We start from the raw sequence: 20,997 nt of genomic DNA on the forward strand, positions 1-20,997 counted from the left end.
GAAACAGCTACCCAGAAAGAGCAGTGGTTTGCAAACCGACTGCATGGAGAGTATCTCCAAACACCCAAAGAAGACTCTTATTCAGCAGGAGGGACAGCTGGTGAAGGATGGTTTAGTGAGCAAACTTGGGTGGAAACTTCCTCTTGGGTTTTAAATGTTGAACATTGAGGACACTGAACAAACAAGATATTGAAGGAATTGTCACAAGATGTTAAGGTTCCTTAATAAATTATGGTGCGGTCAACACAGAGCTAGCCCTTAAATGCTCAGCACAAATCACCTGAACAGGAATGGGTATTTGCACATAAAGGAGACACAGACAATACGCCCTTGTGTATGTCACTGTCAGATCTAGTATGGGGCCATCCCCTGGGGAGATTGTAGCAGGGACTCTGATCTTACAAAATACTCCTTTAGTTTTATAAAGGAATCTACTCTATGATGTGGGCCCACACTTTACAGCATGGTTCTATAAAATACTGGGCTTGTTAGAAAGCATGTGGTCAGAACCCCAGTGTTTGAAGCAATGGAGCAGACATTTTGAGAAAAATACCTGTCTGATGTCATTTGGTCCTTTTGTCTGGAGATTTCTCCTTGAACATATGAGGTTCTTTTTTAGAGTTACAAAACACACCTTCTCTATTCTTGAATTGTGGGATCGGGGGAATTGGACTCAAGTCTTGTCAGCATCTCTTAGTGAGGCCAGATAATTTGACTCTGTGAGCTCCTATGCATGGTTCTGTGGTCTGTGTCACAGAAACGTTGAACATACCCTGCCTTGTAAAAGAACGTGAATTTCTTGTAAGAATAATATTCCCATTTAGTGTCAGTGAGCACCATCCCCATGTTTCCGTGGCAACTTCTGAATGCATTCCTGGCAGGACAGCGGATTCAGTGACTGGCTATGCGGTGTGGTTGGTTGTTGCTAAGGGGCTACTATCGTAATCTTTTCTACCTACACCTCTTCATTGGCACAAAATGTAGCAAAAGCATGTGCTGCATTCTTACATGTCATTTATGCCATAAATCTCATTGTTAGAAAGTAATGCTTCTAATGGATTCCATTCATGCTTTTGAGATGAATGGCATTTACTTTCATGTTTATCTCATGAGGAGCTGTTACCTGATTCCTTCTCTAAATCACTACCATCCTAATGTGCATTTCACTAGGATGTGGTTGTCTCTGAATAACGTCACGTGCTTAGACTCTTGTACTTCCTCCTTTTGGGGATGGTGGCAACATGGCATGGGTCCAGAACTACTTTTTCGTCTTCATTTGATGTCTATAACTCATCTTTTATCCACTGGAGAAGTCATTAATGCCTTTGTGGCCTCCAGTTCATATCCTGATTGCTAAGAAAACACATTCTGTGTTTATCCAACTTTCTGGCCCTTGATACCAGGAAGATGTTTTCATTGTCTTGTCCAGATACAAAAAGTATTTTAAAAAAATCAGTGTATCCCTGGCCAGATGTCAACTAACACTTTGACAATTGCTTGAACTTCATGGTCATAACAGTCTCAGCCCATGACAGCCATCCAAATCAAAGAACAACAACGCAGAGTCAAGAGGACAGTTCCTGGACTTATTTCTTGGACCCCATCTCGCATCCAATGGGACGAGGTCATCAAAGAGAAAAAATGATGGGTAATAGCCTCTGAACCTTTTTATATTATGTTTTTAAAAAGCCACCAAATGGCTATTTTCCCAGAAATAAGCCCTTGGTTTTAGACCAGTCTACTTTCCTAAGAAGGAAATTGAAGTTTCTTCAAAAATTTGTTTTCTTTGTAGAAGTGATATGCCCATTTATCTAAACTTGAAGTCCTGAGCTGAGAGTGGAGAACTTGGCAGGACAGTTAAAGAAGAATTAGTCCTAAAATTATGGGCGTGGAAGTCATTTCCTCTGTAGAAGGAGTAATCTAAAGAGTCTTTTTTCATTTACTCCTAAGTGCAGGGGTCTTAAAAGAGTGAAGAGATGAATTCGGGAATTATTTTTATTGTAGAATCAAAAATATAACTTGTCTTTGATAAAAATATCTTAGCAGTAAAAAAAACAAGGTGAGTACTCATTCTGAAAAAATACCTAAAAAGCTCAGAAAACTGTATTGTTTACTCTGGCCACATTTAGAGATAGATATAGTACTCCGTGATCTAAGATTTAGACCACTCTTGGCCCTTGATAAATGTTTGTGAATTTCATAAATGGACAACTTTTACACAGAATGCAATATATGTTTTCTTAAACACTATTCATATTTACCTATAAGTAATTCAAAATAGAATTAAACAAAAGAGAGAGTTGAAAAGTTACTAGTTCTAGTTCTGTAAGAATGGAAGATTGTAATTTTATTTGACCAGTTTTTATATTTTAAAAGAACTCTTCCTTTATCAGAACAGATGACAACTTTCCTTAGAGAATCTGCAAGAGTTGGTAGCAGATGATGCCCCTCTTGTCTCAGTCTTTATTAAGTTAAAGAATCTATGTTCCTTACTATACCTATAAATAGTTACTCAAGTTCTGTTATGTTATTTAACAAGATGTCTTGGTCACAGAAATGTAACATTCCAAAAAGGGAGATAAACAAAAGAACCAATAGGGGGATGTGAATGATTATTCATGGCTTGAATAAGCTGGATCCAAACTGTAAAGGCTAGGCATAGCACGGACAGTGAAATGCATTCTAAAAGCACATTGACCATGTTTCTTGGTAGTGAATTGAACCAAGTTATCTCCAAAATGAACGCAACTGTTTTTATGATTTCATATCTTTAGAACCCCCAATTTTGTCATTCCCAAATATGAATGATCAGATATCACCAAGATAAGAAACGACATTGATATTAAATATGTGCCCATGTGTAAGACATCACGGAGACACAACAGTGTACAATTCATGGTCCGTGCTCTTGAGGGACTTAAAATTTAACTGGGAGAAGAAAACGTTTTGCACCAAAATATATCTAACAGTACGAGAGAGCAACTAATAGATGTCAAATGACTGTTGCCAACAGTAACACCAAAGAAATTCAGAGGATCCTCCAGGGAGCATCAGAGAAAGGTGGATTGGATCTGGTTTTTGAAAAACGGGCAAACACACACACACACACACACACACACACACACACACACTAAATAGTCAGAAAAAAGAAATCAGGGAAAGTGTTTGGAGGAAGAAGATTCATGTAAGGAGAGTCATAAAGGAAGGAAAGATGAATTTTTTAGATTGAAGGGATCCATTCGCCATAAAGGAAGATGGGTTTGAATGGCTAGGCTGTGGCAGACCCACACACATGTGTATGCATGTGGCTGCTGGAGGCTCTGATGATACACTGGTGGAAAACCAAACCAGTAAAAAGACCAGAACCAGCATGAAGTCTCCATACTGATGAACAGAAAGAAATTCTATTAAATTGATGAACATGACAAGGACAATAACATTGGCTCAAGCCATAGAATGGGTGTTACCTCATGAAGGATTCTACTGATAAAAGGAACATAAACAAGAGTGTCTGGAGACCATTCACAGGCAGGACTTTTTCTGGGAAAATATCCATTTGGGGTTTTGATTTGGGTTAGCCAGCTTTTCCTCTTTTTTGAAATCAGCCATTTTTTTTCCCTCTAAAGATCTTGATTTGTCTTTTCTTCTTGTATATAAAGCCTGCAGTGTAAATGTGGTGCTCAATATTCCAATTTTCCCCTCTGGAGCCATCTGGAACTGATTAAATCTCTCTAGGGGCAGCAGTGTGGTTGGACTGAATCAGAGAGCCAACAATAGTGATGGCGTTTATAGGTTATCTGGCCTTTACTTCACTCGGGACTTGTTATTGAAACAGAACTGATTTGTGATAATTATTTTAAGAGTGTTTGTAAACATTTCAGTGAAATTTCTGTACCACTCAACATTGTACATGTTAATCTCCAAAGATACCATATATTTGTGTTGACAGGATGATTAATTCACTGACATCCACTGCTTCCTATTTCTTGCCCCTGAGTACTTCCCATGGCTGCTTAGGCAGTTTTAGGTGATGAGCTTATGTCTCATTTGCTCGTCCACTTTGTGAAGTGGAAGAGGACCAAATGTGGGAAGATGGCTGTAAAAAAAAACCTTTTTTTGCCAAGTAAGGGGCGTGTGTGTCCTTTCTCCATGTTTCGAATCCTATGTGTTTAGAACAAAGGCGGTGTGCATGGAGTGGGACATGGTTTAATATGTGTCTCTCTGAAAGGTTTGGGAGGCCTGTCATGTGCTCGTGTTGATGGCTTCCAGACTCAGCAAAAATAAGCAAAAATTGTAGCTTTCCTACAACTCAACCCTTCAATGAAAGCCAGTTACTTCACGTGATGTTCTTTGGAAGAAACCATGATCTATTCTAGTTCTGGAGACATGAATTAGTATGTGCTTTCTTTCCTTGTATCCAGGTCTGAATATAAGAGTAATTTGGCTGTAGATCGTCAACCACCCTCAGGGAGTGGGTTAGAAAATTGAACAGTAACACTGATTTAATTCCTTCAGATAAGGACTCCAGCCATAGTACAACACTTCAGCCTTCTGCAGAGCCCAACACCGGTTTGGTGGAAGACTTGGACAGGACAGGACCTCTTTCAGTGACAACCCGTAAGGATAATGACGGCCCTTTATTGGCCTGTGCTCCTGCCTCAGCTCCTGCTTGCATTGGCCCAGATTCAGAGCTTGGTGGCGGAATGGTGACCTCAGTGCTTTGTGACTAAGCTCAGCCCACGGTACAAAAGCTGTCTGCATTTCCACTTTTTCTTGGTAGAGCTCTTTAAATGTGATTTTTTTTTCTTTTCTTGGTGTTTTCCATATTCAATGAGTTTATGTTTTTTTTTTTTTTCTTTAAAAAAAAAAAAAAAGGGATGTGAAACTCCATTCCACTTGGTTTTCCTTCCCCAAGTAGTTATGGCAGAGTCACCTAAGACCATGGCTAGGACAAACCAGTTCTGCCCACCTGCTTTTGATTCCTCTTTTCTTCAATCAAGGCATAAAAAGGGGCAGGATTGTTTTAACGGCTGTGAAAAGACAATTGGGGGCAGGATAATCATAGAAAATAGGGAAATCGCGTCAGCCCATAGAACAGGGCAAGGCGTGTTGTTGACAACTGACAAAGGTGGCAGAGCCCGGGTGCAAAAGGAGATCATTTGCTAATACCTCTTCCTCTCACTAAACGGCTGGTAGAAGCAATACTGAACTTCTAGCAGCCTTAATGCTCATTCTATGTACAGGGCTCCTAGACATCAGCCTGAAGTCATTCATGATTTATTGGCAGACTATGAAAGAAATCCAGAATCAAGAGGGCCTCATTTCCCTGCTTGCTGCACATAACGGACAGAGTTCTTTCTGGGCGCCCTCGTAGGCAAAGGAAAAAATCAGCAAGTACGCGTTGATCATCAAGAATATAACGAGCACAGTGTTATGCATTAAAGGAGATGCTGATGAGCCAAAGAATGGCCCCTACCAATGGAGGATCTTCTGTTTCCACTTTGTGTCCCTGTTGACTTTTGTTCTGATGTTGGGGATTTGGTGAATGTCTCTCGGTGGTAATGTTTCCTTGGTGGAGGACATGGCTCTTGGGTGTGCTTTATGGAGTGCTTGCACCCGTAACTCAGAGGTCAGTACTTTTCTTAGAAGAACACAAAAGAAATTAACTAAAGACAAAGCAATTTCACCTACGGGCAATGGTTCAGCCTCAAATTGCATAGACTACAGTGAGGGCCCTGTGTTTGCCCAGGTAAGCGTTTCCTGGCATTGCAGTGCAGGGATGAGACTCCTCATCCACAGACGAGATAGAAAACCCAATAATAGAGCAAAGTGGTAACTTTAATTTAACGTGCTTTAGGAGGGACTAAAGTATTTCCTTTTATATATTTGATCTGAGTTACTTGAGCAAGTTACTCTAGATGAACGTCTTCCTCTTTTGTGGTTACAGGTACACTACGTGCTGTCGTGGTGTTCATTTCTCCGACAGGCACACTTTCTGACACGCCGCTAGGTGCTCTTGATTGTTCATAGGACCACTGGGATTCAAGCATTACTTTTTCTTTGCCTCTATGTTCTCTGGTTTTTCTCAGTGACTGGAAGCGATGTTACAGTTGGGTTGGGATGGTCTGGGACAGACCAAGTTTTGGCTCAGGCTTCATGCTGGCACATTATCGTTGCTGATTATACTGGTGGGGAAAGGGGTCTGAGGGGCCAACTAGGGACTAAACAGAATCCTATTGTACATTGTTATCAACCAGAGGAGAATGGCGTGTGCAAACCTTGGTATTCTTACGTTCCTACCTGACGCTATCTAGCTAGATCGTCTCTGTCAACAAGATAATAGGATTTGTTTTATGGCTCCAAATTAATGCCGAATTCATCCCTCGTTGAAACAGAACAGAGTCATACTCAGAGCTTCTCCACAGCACATGGAGGCTTGGAAGAAGATAAGGACCAACCAATGACTTCTACTCCAACATCTAGCAGTAAGGACTGTAAAGCCCAGGTGGCGTCGGCTATGGGTGCCTTTGGTGGCGGTGTATTCACTGGCTGTTGTTACGCTGTTACTTCTGATCAGAGGGTGTGCTGGTGATGGTTCTCTGATTTTTCTGCTTTGTAGACATTTTAGAAGCCATTGTACTTTAAGTGCAACTTTATTTCTTAATCTTAAAGGTCAGGTCTCTTAAATTCTTGATCTATTTTGTGTATTTATGATTTATAATTGGTATAAAGGTCTGAATTATATAACTCTGTATTTTCCTTGCATTACTAATATTATTTAGCCATTTATACTCTGGACCATAACTGTGGAGCTGGTGAGTAAAAAGCAGTGCCCTCTGGGAAAGGAGAAAATAAAGCCTCAGGTCTTGGAAACCTTGCATTGGCTGTTCCAATCACAGCACAATTTTGCCTTTGATGTGTTCAATGCAATGATGTGTTTCCTCCACTTCATCAAATTGCATCCCACTGAGTAAGAGCTCAAGATTATCTAGTACCTGAGCCTACTCCAAGGTAACAGTGGTAGTAGCATAAACCTTACTTTAATAACCCAGGCAGATGTCAGAACAAATGCCTTTTCTGGGTATTAGGATCACCAAAATCTCTTCTGCTGAGTGATGTCCAGGTGTTGTCAATTGCAAAACATAGGTGCTGTGCAATAGTGTAACAAATCACACTATCTTTTGCTCTGGTTCACAGATAATAAGTGGGAAGCTTCCGCAGTAACTGCATGTTCTAAAGACAAGCACATGATGGGTGGTGGTCTTATAAATGTGGGTTTACCATTGATTTCACCTCCACACAGATAGAAATGATGGCAGAGGTGGAAATTTTCCTGATGACTCAGCTGCTACTTCAGTGGAAGGTTATACTTCTCATTCCCCAGACACAAAGGAGTACACAACCCTTATCCCAGTGACCCTTGCTAACACTGGGTCTCCTGGAGTTACTGAAGTTACTGTTGTTGGAGATTCCAACTTTAATGTTGATCATCCCTTCTCAGGTAATTTGACCATTTGTTCTCTGATTTGCTTTCTTTATGTAGAAAAACAACACATGCTTTCATGTTACAGGGACATTTTCTGTGTAGGCTGTGATTAGACTGATCTGTAACATGGGGATGGCTTTTATTATGTCATCATTCTGGTGCAAGTAAACCTAGATTTAGTTTAGATAAAGAACACTTTCATTTGCCATTGTAATGGCTGTTTTTTGTTGTGACTTGGTTGTTAAAGGAGAATGTCTTTCTCTGCCTTGTTTCTGATCTTGTGATATATTAAGTTGATCCATATGAAATTGGTATTATTATAGGTCAAAGAAGTTAGATGTTAGCCATTTTATTTGATTCAACTAATAACAGGTTGCCTATTTAGTAAGGTCTTACCCAACATGTGAATAATTTCCATATACTAATACCTTTGCTCTGAAACTTTTATCTCATATTGGTGATGGGTTGGTGAATTTTACTTTTGGCAAAGGGCTTATGGATAAACCTCTTCTAGCTATGATGCACACTTAAACCTTTATTACGTAACCTACTATTAATGAATAGGCACTGTTTCTCTTGTAATGGCAAAAAAATGGCTGAAGATGACTTATTCAATTAAGTTCGGAGTGGATCTAGAATGAGACTTCCCCACCCCCAAATAAACAGCCATCCTTATTTCTGCTTTTTTTGTTTGTTTCTCCATTTGCATTAAGAAACCAACATTGTAGAAAAAGGAACTAGAAAATACCTACTCTGGCACAGAAAGTAAAATCAGATTCTCTGCTTCTGGTTATTCAACTACTTCTTACCACAAAGGCCTATTAAAGATTAGTGATTTTAAATATACAGTAGTCCAACCTTTATCTATGGTTTTTCTCTCCACGGTTTCAATTATCCGTGGTCAACTGTGGTCTGAAAATATCCAGGAAGGAACATTTTATAAGTTCTAAATTGCATGCTCTTCGTAGTAGTTTGATGAAATCTTTTGCTGTTCTGCTCCGTCCCCACCCTGGAGGAGAATCATCCTTTGTCCGGTGTATCCACACCATATTCGCTCCCCACCTCTTGGTCACTTAGTAGTCACCTCGGTAATCAGGTCAGCTGTCATGGTATCGCAGTGCCGTGTGCAAGGAACCCTTATTTTACTCACTACGCCACATTCATGTAACTTTTATTGCAGTACATTATTGTAACCATTCTAGTGTATTAGCTATGTTGTTAATTTCTTGCTGAGACTAATTTATAAACATGATCATAGGCTTTCCTGTATAGGGAAAAATGACATATATAGGTTCACTACTCTCCACAGTTTTCAGGCATCCTCTGGGGGTGGGGGATCTTAGAATGTATCCCCAGTGGATACGGAGGGACTACTGTATATGTTTTGTAGCACAAGTTCTTTCCCTCCCCTCCCCAAAGAGGAATAAATCTTAGGAGAACTCAATATAGAAAACAGATGACAGCTGCGATGCTCTGACTAATGTAGTGACAGAAAACCCAGAGTGTCACATGTGTGGCCTCCGTCCTTGGCTGCCCATCCCAGGGCTTCAAGGAAAACATTCTTAGAAAACACTAACCTTGGCAATATTGGCAAGATAGAGCTCCTCACACCCTTTGGTTCTTTATTCAGCATGGCTCTGCCCTCAGGTATTAAACATTCCCAGTATCATTTTCACTATTCTTAGAAGTGACTCTTAGAGTACTGCCTAATTTCCCTTGGCAAAATATGACCTTTCGTGCAGTGAATTTAGATTTTAAATGGCCATTCAAATAGTTACAGTAGCCTCGAAGGATTACATAGACTATTTGTAGGTAAGTGATTAGTAAGTAATCTGACTCTCATTTTTGGTTTTCTTTCAAAACATTCCAATAAGTGCTCATTTCTTTCCTTTTTTCTCAGTCTTCATGCTTAACCTTAAGAAGTAAAACATTTGGAATTGTGGTGGTGATGGTAATGGTGGTGGTGATGCTGATGGTGATATTAGAGGTATTGGTCTCGGCATTTTAGCAAATTCTGCTTTTTGTCATTCTAACCATCAATGAAGGAACAAAGCAATGTGTCTTACACTGTACAGTTACATGAGAGATTACAGGTTACCTACCTCTGCCTTATGGGAAATGGTGGTGATCAGACTATGGTATATTCCTTATAGGTACCTTCAAATTGGGTGACGGTAGTGCTTTTATGAAACCATTGTCTTTTTTTGTTATGTTTTAAGATTCCAGTATAGTTTTGGAAAAGGTGTGGGGAGGAGGGAGACGAGCAAGTGTTTCCATGTGCTAAATTCAAGATGGGACATCTGGATGCAGAGTTTAGCAATTCATGAACTTGTCTCTATCTAAAGCCTTTTCATGATGGATATTTGAGAAGATGGACTATACAAACTCTTGATGTTGAAATTACAGATATCATTTTTTCAAAATATTACTATTCGAAACATTCAAATAACAAGGTATACATTAATCACACCTTAGCGACCATCTCCCCATTTCTTTTTTCACTTATTTTCAGACATTTTCTTTAAATAAGCAGTTGACTTTTCTCTTTGAATCTTTATAGAATCCAACCCTCAGATCCTTTATCGCATACCAAAACCTATTCTATTTCCTGCCTCAGAGAACTCTCTTTAAATGTCCCATGCCTTAAGCCACAGAGTATACCCATTCCCAGTGATCACATTGGTCATCATTCAAAGCATAGAGTCTTATTTCAAAGACACAGTATTCAATCCCAACCTCAGACGTGTGAAGACATCATGATATTTTGGTTTGCTTCTTACGGTTACTGGGTTTCTACCAAAGCCACTTCCTGTGGTCATCCTTGATGGTCTGTGCTGAACCAGTTTTCTTAATTTTGATGAAAGCTCTAGCCCACTCTAACCCATTAGTGGATTAAGAAATAAATAGTAATTAATGTTGTGGACCCCTTCAAGGCTCCTTTGCCATCATTTCTGCTTACCTTTAAAAGACTAAGCTTTGTGATGACAGCAAAGTGCGTGCAAATGCAAACATGAGGAAAGGCAGATGGCGGTGTCATTGGAACACACCGTGTTGAACCTTCTCTGATTCTTCCTTTCAGAAGATCAAGATTCGGCTCTGCACCCCAGCGAGCGGCACCCTACTCCTCACGGATCTGGATCAATTGGTGAGTTTGAGCTGCTGTAGTCATTCACTGTCATCAGCATTGAATCTGCTGATTGTTAATGAAGTGTGAGTCAGCGTCTTTTGAAAAGTGGTTCTCAGAGTTTCTGAGCATGTGTCACAATCACAGGGAGGGCTAATTAAATCACATGGCTTGGGACCCATCTTGAAAGTTTCTGACTCTGTGTCTGGGTGAAGCCTGGGCATGTGTACTTTTAAGAAGTTCCCAGGTGACATTGATAATGCTGGAGCAGGGACTGCACTTTGAGAACTACTGCTTTGGAGAAAATTCTTCCATCTGAAAAGGTCAGGGAGAATCCAAGCTGCATCTCAGTTTAACATTGCATGGCACTAAAATGGTTAAAGACATGAGTTTTAGAATAAGAATGGCTTGGGTTTGATCCCAGCTCCCCCACGTAGAAACTGGGGATGTTGCTTAAAGGATCCGAGACTCAGTTTCCTAACCAGTAAAATGACAATAATAATTGTCACAGGGTCTTGTTTACAAGACTAAACGATAGCATACACGAAAGCACTGGGCACGAACACCCGCCCCCACCCCTGCACGTGGCACAATAGCTAGATTTAATCAGACTGCATTGTGTGCCTGTGGCATTGCTCTGAACACTGACATGTGTTAGGTGGGACCATGTCAAACTGCCATTTCTGTAGGTCAATCGTCAAATAGGAAATAAAACACATTTCATATGTCTCGTCTATTGTTAACTCATTTAATCATCCTACATGCCCTGTGACCTACGTAAGTACTCTTATTATGCCAGCATTACAGAGGACACTGAAGCTCAGAGACGCTAAGTAACAACTGAGTTGTCATGATTAGTGAGCTGAGTGGTAGAAACACATTGAAACCCAGGGGTCTCACATCGCCTCTCATAAGCACAGTCTGGAGAAAGCCGTCTGGAATGACCATAACCACTGCCAGGCGTGCATTATGAAATGGATCCCTGTTGGCTGTGGCTCAGAGCACACTCCTGGGAACATCACTCCAGGTAGCAAAAGTCTGACATGAAACAGGCTGACTGGTGACCACTAATGCTGGGGCCACTGAAAGGCTGTGCATGTGCTGTCTTACCCAGTGCCCCTGAGCATCGTCAGTACCGATGGCCCACACAAGCCAGGCCATGCTTGTGAACTGTTGTGCCCCCTTCATGCTTACCTTGGAAGGACAGTTGCTTCTAGGCTTAAACGGTCACACACTGAAAGCACAGTGAAGATGGATATTTGCATGGTGGTTTTGGTAATAACCTTTTACATCACAGGTCAGGGATGTGAGGGCTCATTATAAATGCTTCTAACATAAGGACAGAAGTCCTAGGCTCTCTGGGGCCCCGGGAGGGTGGGGCATTTAGCCTTTCCCAACCTCAATTTCCTTATAGGAAAAAAGAGATCAAAGAGTCTTAGTTACCTCCTAGAGTTCTTGTAAAGAACATGAGATATCAGGAATTTGAAAGTATTTTGGAAATGATAGGAAGTTTTTGCTGTCTAAAATCAAGAGACCCCAGTTACTCCAAGTGTGGTCCTTGGACCAGCAGCAAAGACATCACCTAGGAGCTGATCTGAAATGCAGAGTCCCCAGCCATCCTGGACCTACTGAATCAAGATCCTCCCCAATCCACTAGGTGGCCTGTGTGTATGTGTGTGTGTGTGTGTGTGTGTGTGGTAAGGCTTGAGAAGCACTATCTTAGACTATTTTCCTCACAGTTAAAGCCAGTCGAATTCTCTCTGTGCACCCATGTCCGATTGGATCTCATCTCCCAACTGCAGTATCAGGTGTTCCTCTTTCCAGAACTTGCTTTCCCCGCCAGCCCTTCCCTAGCTACATTTGCAGATGTCTAGGGTGCAAGACAAGACCTGCTGTATCTAGTCCATCTTCTTGGTTTTTGCTTCAAGTGAGAGCCAAGTGGGCAGGAACTGTCTCTTTGACTCCTGCGCAGGTGTCTATTGTTCAAACAGGAGGTGTCATCTGGCTGTGCACACACCCAGATCTTTCCTTGCTGGGAGCGCTCTTTTGGAAAATCGAAATAAAGAGATGATGATCCATTAATGGCCTCCTTTTTAAATATCAAAGGCTGCTATGAGTCAGGGAAAGACCAATGATTTTCAAGGCCAAAGATCTCCAGTTAGATGACCAGTATCCCATGATCTGTGCAGATGAAGACCTGCCAATGACCAAGGACTCTGGTAGGCAGCTAGAGAAAGTGTCTCGGACTCCTGAAGTTTGTAAAGAGAGAGGCCACTGTCAAATGGCAGGGGGTCTGTTGAAATGGCCAGACGTACGGTAAAACTTGAGTTTAACAAAAATGACAGATTGCATAAACAAGAGCCGCTCTACCCAAAATGACCACTTTAATCAAGACTTCAGTGTCTGCTGTGCAGTCTAAAGTTTAACTCTCTTAGGAGACCTTTTCCTTTAAGGCTCAGCCGTCTTCATTCATTGGTTACCCAAACAGTCTTCCCTGGCTTTTTCCTTCCCTTGCAAGCCTTCAGGATTCGGTGGTAGGATCCCATTTGGTAGGGGAAAAAGAGTTCATTTTAGTGGTGTATGTTCAGATTTTGTTTTGAAGTGGTAAAGGAAGCATGAAAAACACAAAAAATAACAGAGCTTTCATTTGAGTGACTCTTTTTACAAAATATCTTATTAGAGTTTCTTTTAAAACATGGCTCCTCCCTCATTTTGGTAAGCCTTCTGTTCCGACTGATGGATTCTTTGTCTTGGGATGCTTCCTTTCAGTCTGAGATTTTTCTGTTTCATCATCTCGTTTTGTCACAGAAGAAAATGTTTATTCTTCAAAAACAAAGCATGTTTCAATGATATATTAGCATGTTACAATAATACATTAGCCTGCATCAAACCAGGCATTTCTAGGGAGGTATCTTTCTTGTAGCGCTTTATAAAGCCTGTGGCTTGAATGTATCAACAGCTTTGCAGGGCGCAGAGGCTGCTCCTCTAGAAGCCTGGCTGTGTTCCAGACTTTGGCTGAGAGATGTTGTTTTTCCCCTTAGGACACTCAAGTGGGAGTCAAGAAGGGGAGGCCAACACGACCTCTGGTCCTAAAAGGAGACCTCAAATTCCAGGTGAGTTTCACGCTGCCGAGGGAAACGATGCACTAAACAGGTCTCTCTGAATGTCTCAGAAAGGAAGAAGCAGCCAGGGAGAACTCACATTCTCCTAAATGTCCAGCCCTGGAAACTGGCTTTTCCTCTTTGTATGCTAGAGATGAGGGAGAGCAAGGAGGGAAAAGACGGGACATTCTTTATCCCCAGGCGCCACAGATTGGCTGAGCTCCCATTTAGACTTGTTTCGGGCCTGTCCCCAAGCAGGGCCGTGTGAGTTCCTAAAGCTTCCTCCTCAAATGCGTGATCACCCAGGGGACCCCGTGTCACAGCCAGGTCCTGCCTGTCCCAGTTTCGTTTCCCCTTTATTTCTGAGGTTGAGGATGACACGTGGAACATTCTTCTCACACTGCAGACAGTGTTTTAGGTGGAGTGAGACATTCTTCTGGTCCCCAGACTGCTTTTTCTCGAGGGACGGTCTTCATGGAACCAGACAGAAGACGGTTTCGGAATGTGTCACACGTGGAGGGGACCGAGATAGCTGGCTCTCCTGTGTGTCAAGATTTAAGGCATTTCAAGCCAAGTCCTTATTTGACTTGGGCTCAAAATGGAGCATTTGTGAAGGGGGATTACAAAAAAGGATGGGTTTTCCTACAGTTGCAAAGTATCTTCTCAACTCTCCCCTCTTCAGAGGTCTCCAAACCGAGCCTCCCAGGGGAAAGGGAAGAATGTGCTGTGTGCCTGGCCCCTGCGTCAGCTTGCCTGGGCATGGCTGCAGGCAGAGCCCGTGGGGAAGGCATGGGCTGCCAGGGAGGGTGGGTGGGTGGGGTGTAATTTGCTGTAATCAGGCAGCAGGATTCTTCCCAGCCCCAGTAAGAAGGAATGTGGGGCATCTCAGGGGTAGAGACCCAGGAAAGAACAGAAATGGTTCTCACCCTTCGGCCTCCCCACCTCCTCATTCGTCCTGGCTCCCCAGACCCACCTAACCAGGTAGAGGTCCGGCAAAGGCAGTGCTGAGCAAGAAACCAGGGGAGAACCAAGACTCCCAAAGACCAATGGCCAGTGAATGACTGTCCGTCTCTCTTGTTTCCCAAGCTCATGGCACAGATACACAGCCCACCTGGCAACTAAATGTATTCAAGTTGTCAAGTCATGTGTTGATATTTTAAAGCTTGATTTAAAAACATGTATATAACATTTTAATAGTGCGTGAGTGACGCATCAATTATTGTAGACATTTTAGAAAATGCAGCTGAACCAAAGGACAAAAATATAAATCACTATTTTCTACCTCACCATCCAGAAATGGCTACCATTTCCACAGATGTCCTTCCTGTCATTTTTCAATGTAGTTTATATACCAAAAGGTAATTATACCGTGTATGCTGTTTGGTAAACGACCATTCTCATCTGGTTGGCCACAGCTCTCCAATGTCATTACTTATTCTTCCCCCACATTGTAGTACATGATCTAATGAATGCACCCTAATTTATTCAACCAATTCCTTATTGTTGAATAGTAGATTGTTTTCAACTTTGGCTATTATAAATAGCACAGTAATTAGCTCTCTTCAGAGCTAATTCTAAGGTCCTATAAACTCCTGGAGGTGTAACTGTTGGATCAAAAGCATGTGCATTTTGAAGGCTTTTGACAGGTTTTGCTGAGTGCCCCCCCCCCCCCCCGGGAACATGCACAAGTTCGCCATCCCCAGGACTGTCTTTCCCCCATTCTCTAGCATGCGGCTTCCATTTTTGTTTCTTAATAAAATGTAAGGTGGATACTCATATAGGAAAAGAATATTCCTTTCAAGGGAAGAATACAGTTTTTCAGTCTACTTAATAATTACACCAAGGGCATCCACACATTTCAACAGGTCATTCTAGTTTTTGGAAACAGGTTTCTCCTGGAGGGATTTGGAAATCTTGACCAATGGTGAAACATTAAAATAAGAGGCCAATTGGACAAACACCTATAGCAAAATCACTCTTCCAGTATTATTTACCTACTGGCTGGACCATTTGGTTGGACTCATCCGTAGTGCTAACTGTGGTTCTTGTTTGGACCAGGCCAGTTATATAAAGTGCATGTTCGTTTTCACAAAATGTATTTCCCAAGTTCATGGGTGTTTTTTTCTTCCCTTGCACCAGAATGGCTGATCATCTTGGCGTCCCTCCTGGCCCTGGTTTTGATTCTCGCAGTTTGCATTGCAGTCAACAGCAGAAGAAGGTAAGGGGGTGCTCCTCGGAGCCTTTGACTTTGGAAGGGCGTCAGCTAAGCGTTGGCTCTACCTCCTTGCTGCTTGGAGCGTAGCTGTGGAAGCAGCAGCCTCAGCACCCTGGCGGCTTGTTAGCAATGCAGAACCTCAGGCCCCACGCGGACCTCCTGGGTCAGAGTCTGTTTCGATCAGGTCTCAGAGACTCATGTGTATGGTACAGTTTAAGAAGCCCTGTTCTGGCACGTTCTTTGGAAAACGGAGACCGTAATTATCTGGACCACCGCTTTTAAACAGTGGTTGAATCTCTTGCAGAATCTTAATTATTTGGGGGTTAAACCCGATGGAGTCTCTATCTGATGGAAGTTATGAAATACCTCACCAAAAAGGTGTAAACGTGTATACTCATTCACTGGTGTATTAAACAAATATTTACTAAGTACATTCACGGTGCATACCAATACCACATCAAGATCCGGGGATTGGTCATCCACTGTCTGAGGCCCATGGAACTGTCTAGAACGCTTACAGTTTGTGTGGGTTTGTTTTTTGTTAGTTTGTTTTTGTAAGGACACTTCTATTTCCTGGAAGCAGTGGTTGAAAGGATTCAGAGTGTGGCCTGGGAGAGACCCCTAACAGTGAGGACAATGGACAGTGAAGAACTTCCCTTAGGAAAGTCTGAATAAAGAGAGACACGTCTCTAGAACTGACGTGGGGGCTGTTTTTATATCCTCAAAGGTCCCCCTCCCTCCTTACCTAAGCCAAGGCCCATTGTTTCAGACGTTATTTATTTATTTATTTATTTATTTATTTATTTTTTGGTATGTGTCCCTAGCGGGAACCGAACCCAGTACCCTCTGGTCTGCAGGCCAATGCTCCAATTGCTGAGCCAAACCAGCTCAGATGTTATTTAAACAATACTTATACCTGGTTGAGCTGTGACCAGGCTCCAGAAATAGCGTCACCTAAAGTGGAGTGAAGGAAAAGTTATTCTAGCAGATGAAACGCACTTTGACAGGGGTACCCCACAAATAGAGTCCACATTTCCTGTTTAAGACCCTTTCAAGATGAGTTTTTTCCTCCAAGTGAATGCGAAGGAACATTAAACCTTTTGTAAGTGTCTCTTGAGATTTCTTCTTATAAGGTAAAATAATCTTATTTCCCAGGGGGTCCACCTGTATTGTAGCACTGGATCATCTAACGGGTCAGAAAGTGCCCCTGGGTTTGGGAGAAGACCTGGAGAAAAATGACAGAATTGTTCTCTTTGGCATTTGGAAAACAGCTCATAACTAATTCCTGTGTGCGGCCCAGGCGGTCTCTCTACTTAGCTGAGAAATTAAATAATGCCGTCTGATGCTGGTACAAGTTCATAAAAGTGCTCTATTAAAGTTGAAGAGCTGTGTTGCTATTTGCACGTTTGAGGGCATAATAAAAAAAAAAAATTAGTCGTGGCAGCTGATTGCATAAGGAACAAAAACTAGGAGAGAAAATCTGAAAGCCCTCCTAGAATCTCCTGTGACCAAATGGAAAGAGATTTTCTTTAAGTTGAATTTAAATAATATGACTTGAGGGACCTTTCCAAAGAGTCTTTCTACTTGCCCTCGTCATCCTTGTTTTCTCTTAGGTTACCTTTGCTCGGTTAAATACGAATTACCTGCTGGAAATCAGTCCTTTGTCCCAGGCCCTAGAACGCACTGCCTCCGCTCACATAGACATGAGCTCTGCGTGTGTCGCCATAGAAACATGGTCCCTGATGCTGTTGATGTGGGGGAGACCTCAGGGAAGCAGCTCAGCTGTCCCGAGAGCAGCTGGAGTCCCTGCAGTGTGGCGGGTTGCTCCTTATCATGTCAGCAGCAGACAGGGGCCCCATGGCTGCCCTCCCCCTCTTCCCAGGACCGGCCGTCACCCTGGCAACAGGCAAACAGGGACACACGGGATCCGGCACAACGAGTATCTCAAGGGGAAAGTAGCTGCTTGGACGCCGTAAATTACCGCGTCCTGATCTGATAATAGAAAGCAGATTTGCCAGGCGGCTGCAGAGTGGTTGTGGCTCCGCAGGCCCCTGAATGCGCACTGTGTTTCTCAAGCCGCCAGCCTTTTCTAATCCTCTTAAAGGCCAGGGCCTTCCTGCTGTGGGCATTACATTCTAGAGAGACACAGAACCCTGTTTTCATCACAGAAAGTCTGGTTGGAAGTGAGGACCTCCGACAGGCATTTTATGTGTCCGCAAACGTCTTCTGATGGGCGGCTAGGACGGTCAGCGCTGGCGAGGAGAAAGAGAAGATTAAAAACCAGAAAAAGGACCACCCGTTCCCTCAAAGGATCTTGAGGTTCAGTGGCAACCTGGGCCCGTCGGGGCTGAGTCAGTTGATATTTACTGAGCACGTCCATATGATTATGGCTAAAAGAGAAAAGTGGGAAAGCATGAGTCGCGGGCGTTGACGTTCAAGAGATGACCACAGCCGATTTGGGGGTCCTGCTATATCCTTAGCTTTCCCCGCCCCGGCCGTAACCTACATCACCTTTTCCTGCTGTTCTTCATGGAACCAGCCCATGAATTGCACCTTTCCGATGAAAATTGCACTTTATCCAGTGTCCTCAAGAACAAACAGCGGCTTCGGCAGTCAGTTGGGTTAGTAGATATTCAGTGCGGCCCAGGGGAAGAAGTTGGTGCCTTTCCCTTAAAGAATGTGTCTGATTTGCATGAAGAAGAGAAAAGAAAAGGCTTCACAAAACAGGAATGACCCAAGCATGTGTCTAGGCTGATTGCAGGACAGGCCTTCGCCAGAGTTCACTCTCATGGGCTTCACCCCTCTGCTGTAGACCCAGCGGGCGGTCCCGGCCCACTGCGTGGCAGGTCCTGCCTTCTCTTGAGCTGCAGTCCAGCTCGCCCGGCCTTGCTCGGCCCTCTAGAACCCAGCTGCTCATCAGAACTTTCTGTGATGGCAGAAGGTTCCACATGGGTCCCGTGTGATACACCATCACCGAGCACTGGTGGCTGCTGCGCACTCCAAGTGTGGCTGGTCGACTTCAGTGCATTTTAAATGTTATTTCATTGTCATTCGTGTCCATTTAAATAGCCAGATGTGGCTGGTGGCAGCCCTCTGGGATGGCCCAGCTCCAACACAAAGCAAAATAGATCTCTAGGTATCTTTAAGGATTTTCAGGTAGAAGAGACCTCAGCTCAGTTGTTAAGTTGCCCCCGTAAGTCTTTCAAGAGAACTTCCTTCTTGCCCTAAAGGTATGTGACCTGGTTTCTAAACTCTGGACCTGCCCACCCTCTCCTGGCCAGGCTCCAGCCTGGTCCTGCCACATGGCGTGGCCGCTGTGTCTTTACGAGCTGGACTCAGCTCCCCTCCCCTGCTGTACCCCGTGCTTCAGACATACCAAGATATTTGCACTTTTCCAAACAGACATTATTTCCTTTTGCTTCCATGCCTTTGCCCTTGACTTTGCTCTGACTGGGATGTGCCTTTTCTACCTGCTCCCTTTTCCTGAGCTGGGTCCTGTTGCTTTTTTAAATCCTCACCAGAGGATATTTACAAAGGATGAAAGGGGGATCCTTTATGAAGGATGTAAAGGCAAGGGGGGTGCAGTGCAGACCTCTGACTTTTGGGCTCAGAAAATCTGAGGGGTGGACTCCATCAGCCCTCTGTAGCAGTCTTGGGTGGTAACCTTGACTTCTCGGGCTCAGCCTCCAGTTCACACAATGAAAAGTTGGGGCTGAATGACCCCCCCACCCAAGTCCCTTCAGTGCTGACATTCCTTTTAAATTTTCTCTAACTAAGAAGAATATAAAAATGAGGACTTGAATTTTAAAAGTACTTATTTAAATGCCTGGAGCACTGTCTATTGGACTGAGTTATTCTTGAAAATCGCCCTGCCCTCCTAAAAAAACGCGGGCAGGTAACATAAATGCGGGGAACGTGGGCGGGACAGAGCCTACGCCCTGTAGATTGCGTGTCATCCACTTGCAAAATCAGCTTTGTCTACATGGAAAACATCAATCCTCACTGCAGTCCCGTGCACAAACTTTTTTATGCTTATAAATCATTTTCCTGCAATATTTCATTCAACTTCCCAAGCACCCAATCGGTAGACAACTGGGAATTACTTTAACAAGACACCTTTCTTCCAAAGAACACCCGAAATACCACCTGAGAATCTAAAATAGCACGAGCAGCATTCCACCTTCGGCCTCTACGTCACCTTCACAGCACGTGAACAGGGTGGTGGAGGCAGCCAGAAGGCACAAGCAAAACCCATCTTCTCTGGTGCTTGTTATATTATTATTATTGTTTTTTTTAATCCCCACCCGAGGATATTTTTCTACTTATCTTCAGATAGAGTAGAAGGGAGAGAACGGGAGAGAGAGAGAGAGAAACATCGACCTGAGGGGAACACATCGACGGCTTGCCTTTCACACCACCCCTGCCAGGGCTGGGGACAAACCACAACCGAGGCATGTGCCCTTGACCGGAATCGAACCCACGACTCATTGGTCCGCGGGCTGACGTTCTACAACTGAGCCAAACCGGCCAGGGCTGCTTGTTATATTAACAATTACAGCCAGTGATTCTTGAACGTTTACTGTGTTCCAGTAACAGCCTAAGTGCTTGTCCCAGGCTTTGGTTTCCTCACCCCACAGTGTTCATGAAAGCAGCGAATAAAACAAGCATAGGCTCCCGTATGCAGTGCCAGGCTTTGAGTTGAGGTTTTCCACAATCTTGTGAAAATGGTACTCTTAGTAATCTGATATCACAGATAAGAAAGCTGAAGCTCAGAGAGGGTAAGTAAGTTGCCCCAGGTCACACAGCAGTAAGGTCTCAAAACCAGGCCTCCCAACCCCCATTCTTGTCCATGTGGACTGCACCCAATACTCGCAGTCCAATGGATTGGCAGCACGGGTCAAGCATCCTTCCCTCCGCCCTCATCTAGCATCCGGCCAGAGGAGAAAGGATCTAACTCCTGTAGAGGAGATACAATTTCTATTTCCCCAAATAAGAGATTAAAGTTTATGGCCTTGGCAGCCCTAGCAGGAATGGCCCACGATCGTGAATAATAGAGGCTTTGTCTCTACAA

At 43.3% G+C, this 20,997-nt stretch overlaps 1 protein-coding gene across 21 annotated transcripts in view; it reads left to right on the forward strand.

Annotated features, from left to right (window-relative positions):
- Window positions 1-20,997, forward strand: part of CD44 (CD44 molecule (Indian blood group)) — an 88,123-nt gene that overhangs the window by 63,780 nt on the left and 3,346 nt on the right. For 4 of the 21 annotated variants that reach the window (XM_036257720.1, XM_036257716.1, XM_036257712.1 and 1 more), the window contains 7 exons: window positions 1,520-1,648; window positions 4,516-4,617; window positions 6,396-6,485; window positions 7,304-7,501; window positions 10,566-10,631; window positions 13,652-13,723; window positions 15,851-15,929. In XM_036257720.1, the coding sequence (XP_036113613.1) occupies window positions 1,520-1,648; window positions 4,516-4,617; window positions 6,396-6,485; window positions 7,304-7,501; window positions 10,566-10,631; window positions 13,652-13,723; window positions 15,851-15,929 (736 nt within the window). Of the gene's footprint in view, window positions 1-1,519; window positions 1,649-4,515; window positions 4,618-6,395; window positions 6,486-7,303; window positions 7,502-9,386; window positions 9,474-10,565; window positions 10,632-13,651; window positions 13,724-15,850; window positions 15,930-20,997 lie in introns of those variants that run through there. The other 17 variants (XM_036257727.1, XM_036257722.1, XM_036257717.1 and 14 more) reach the window with 11 other exon arrangements.

Source organism: Molossus molossus, unplaced genomic scaffold (genome assembly GCF_014108415.1).
Source record: "Molossus molossus isolate mMolMol1 unplaced genomic scaffold, mMolMol1.p scaffold_m16_p_13, whole genome shotgun sequence".
Taxonomy (NCBI): domain Eukaryota; kingdom Metazoa; phylum Chordata; class Mammalia; order Chiroptera; family Molossidae; genus Molossus; species Molossus molossus.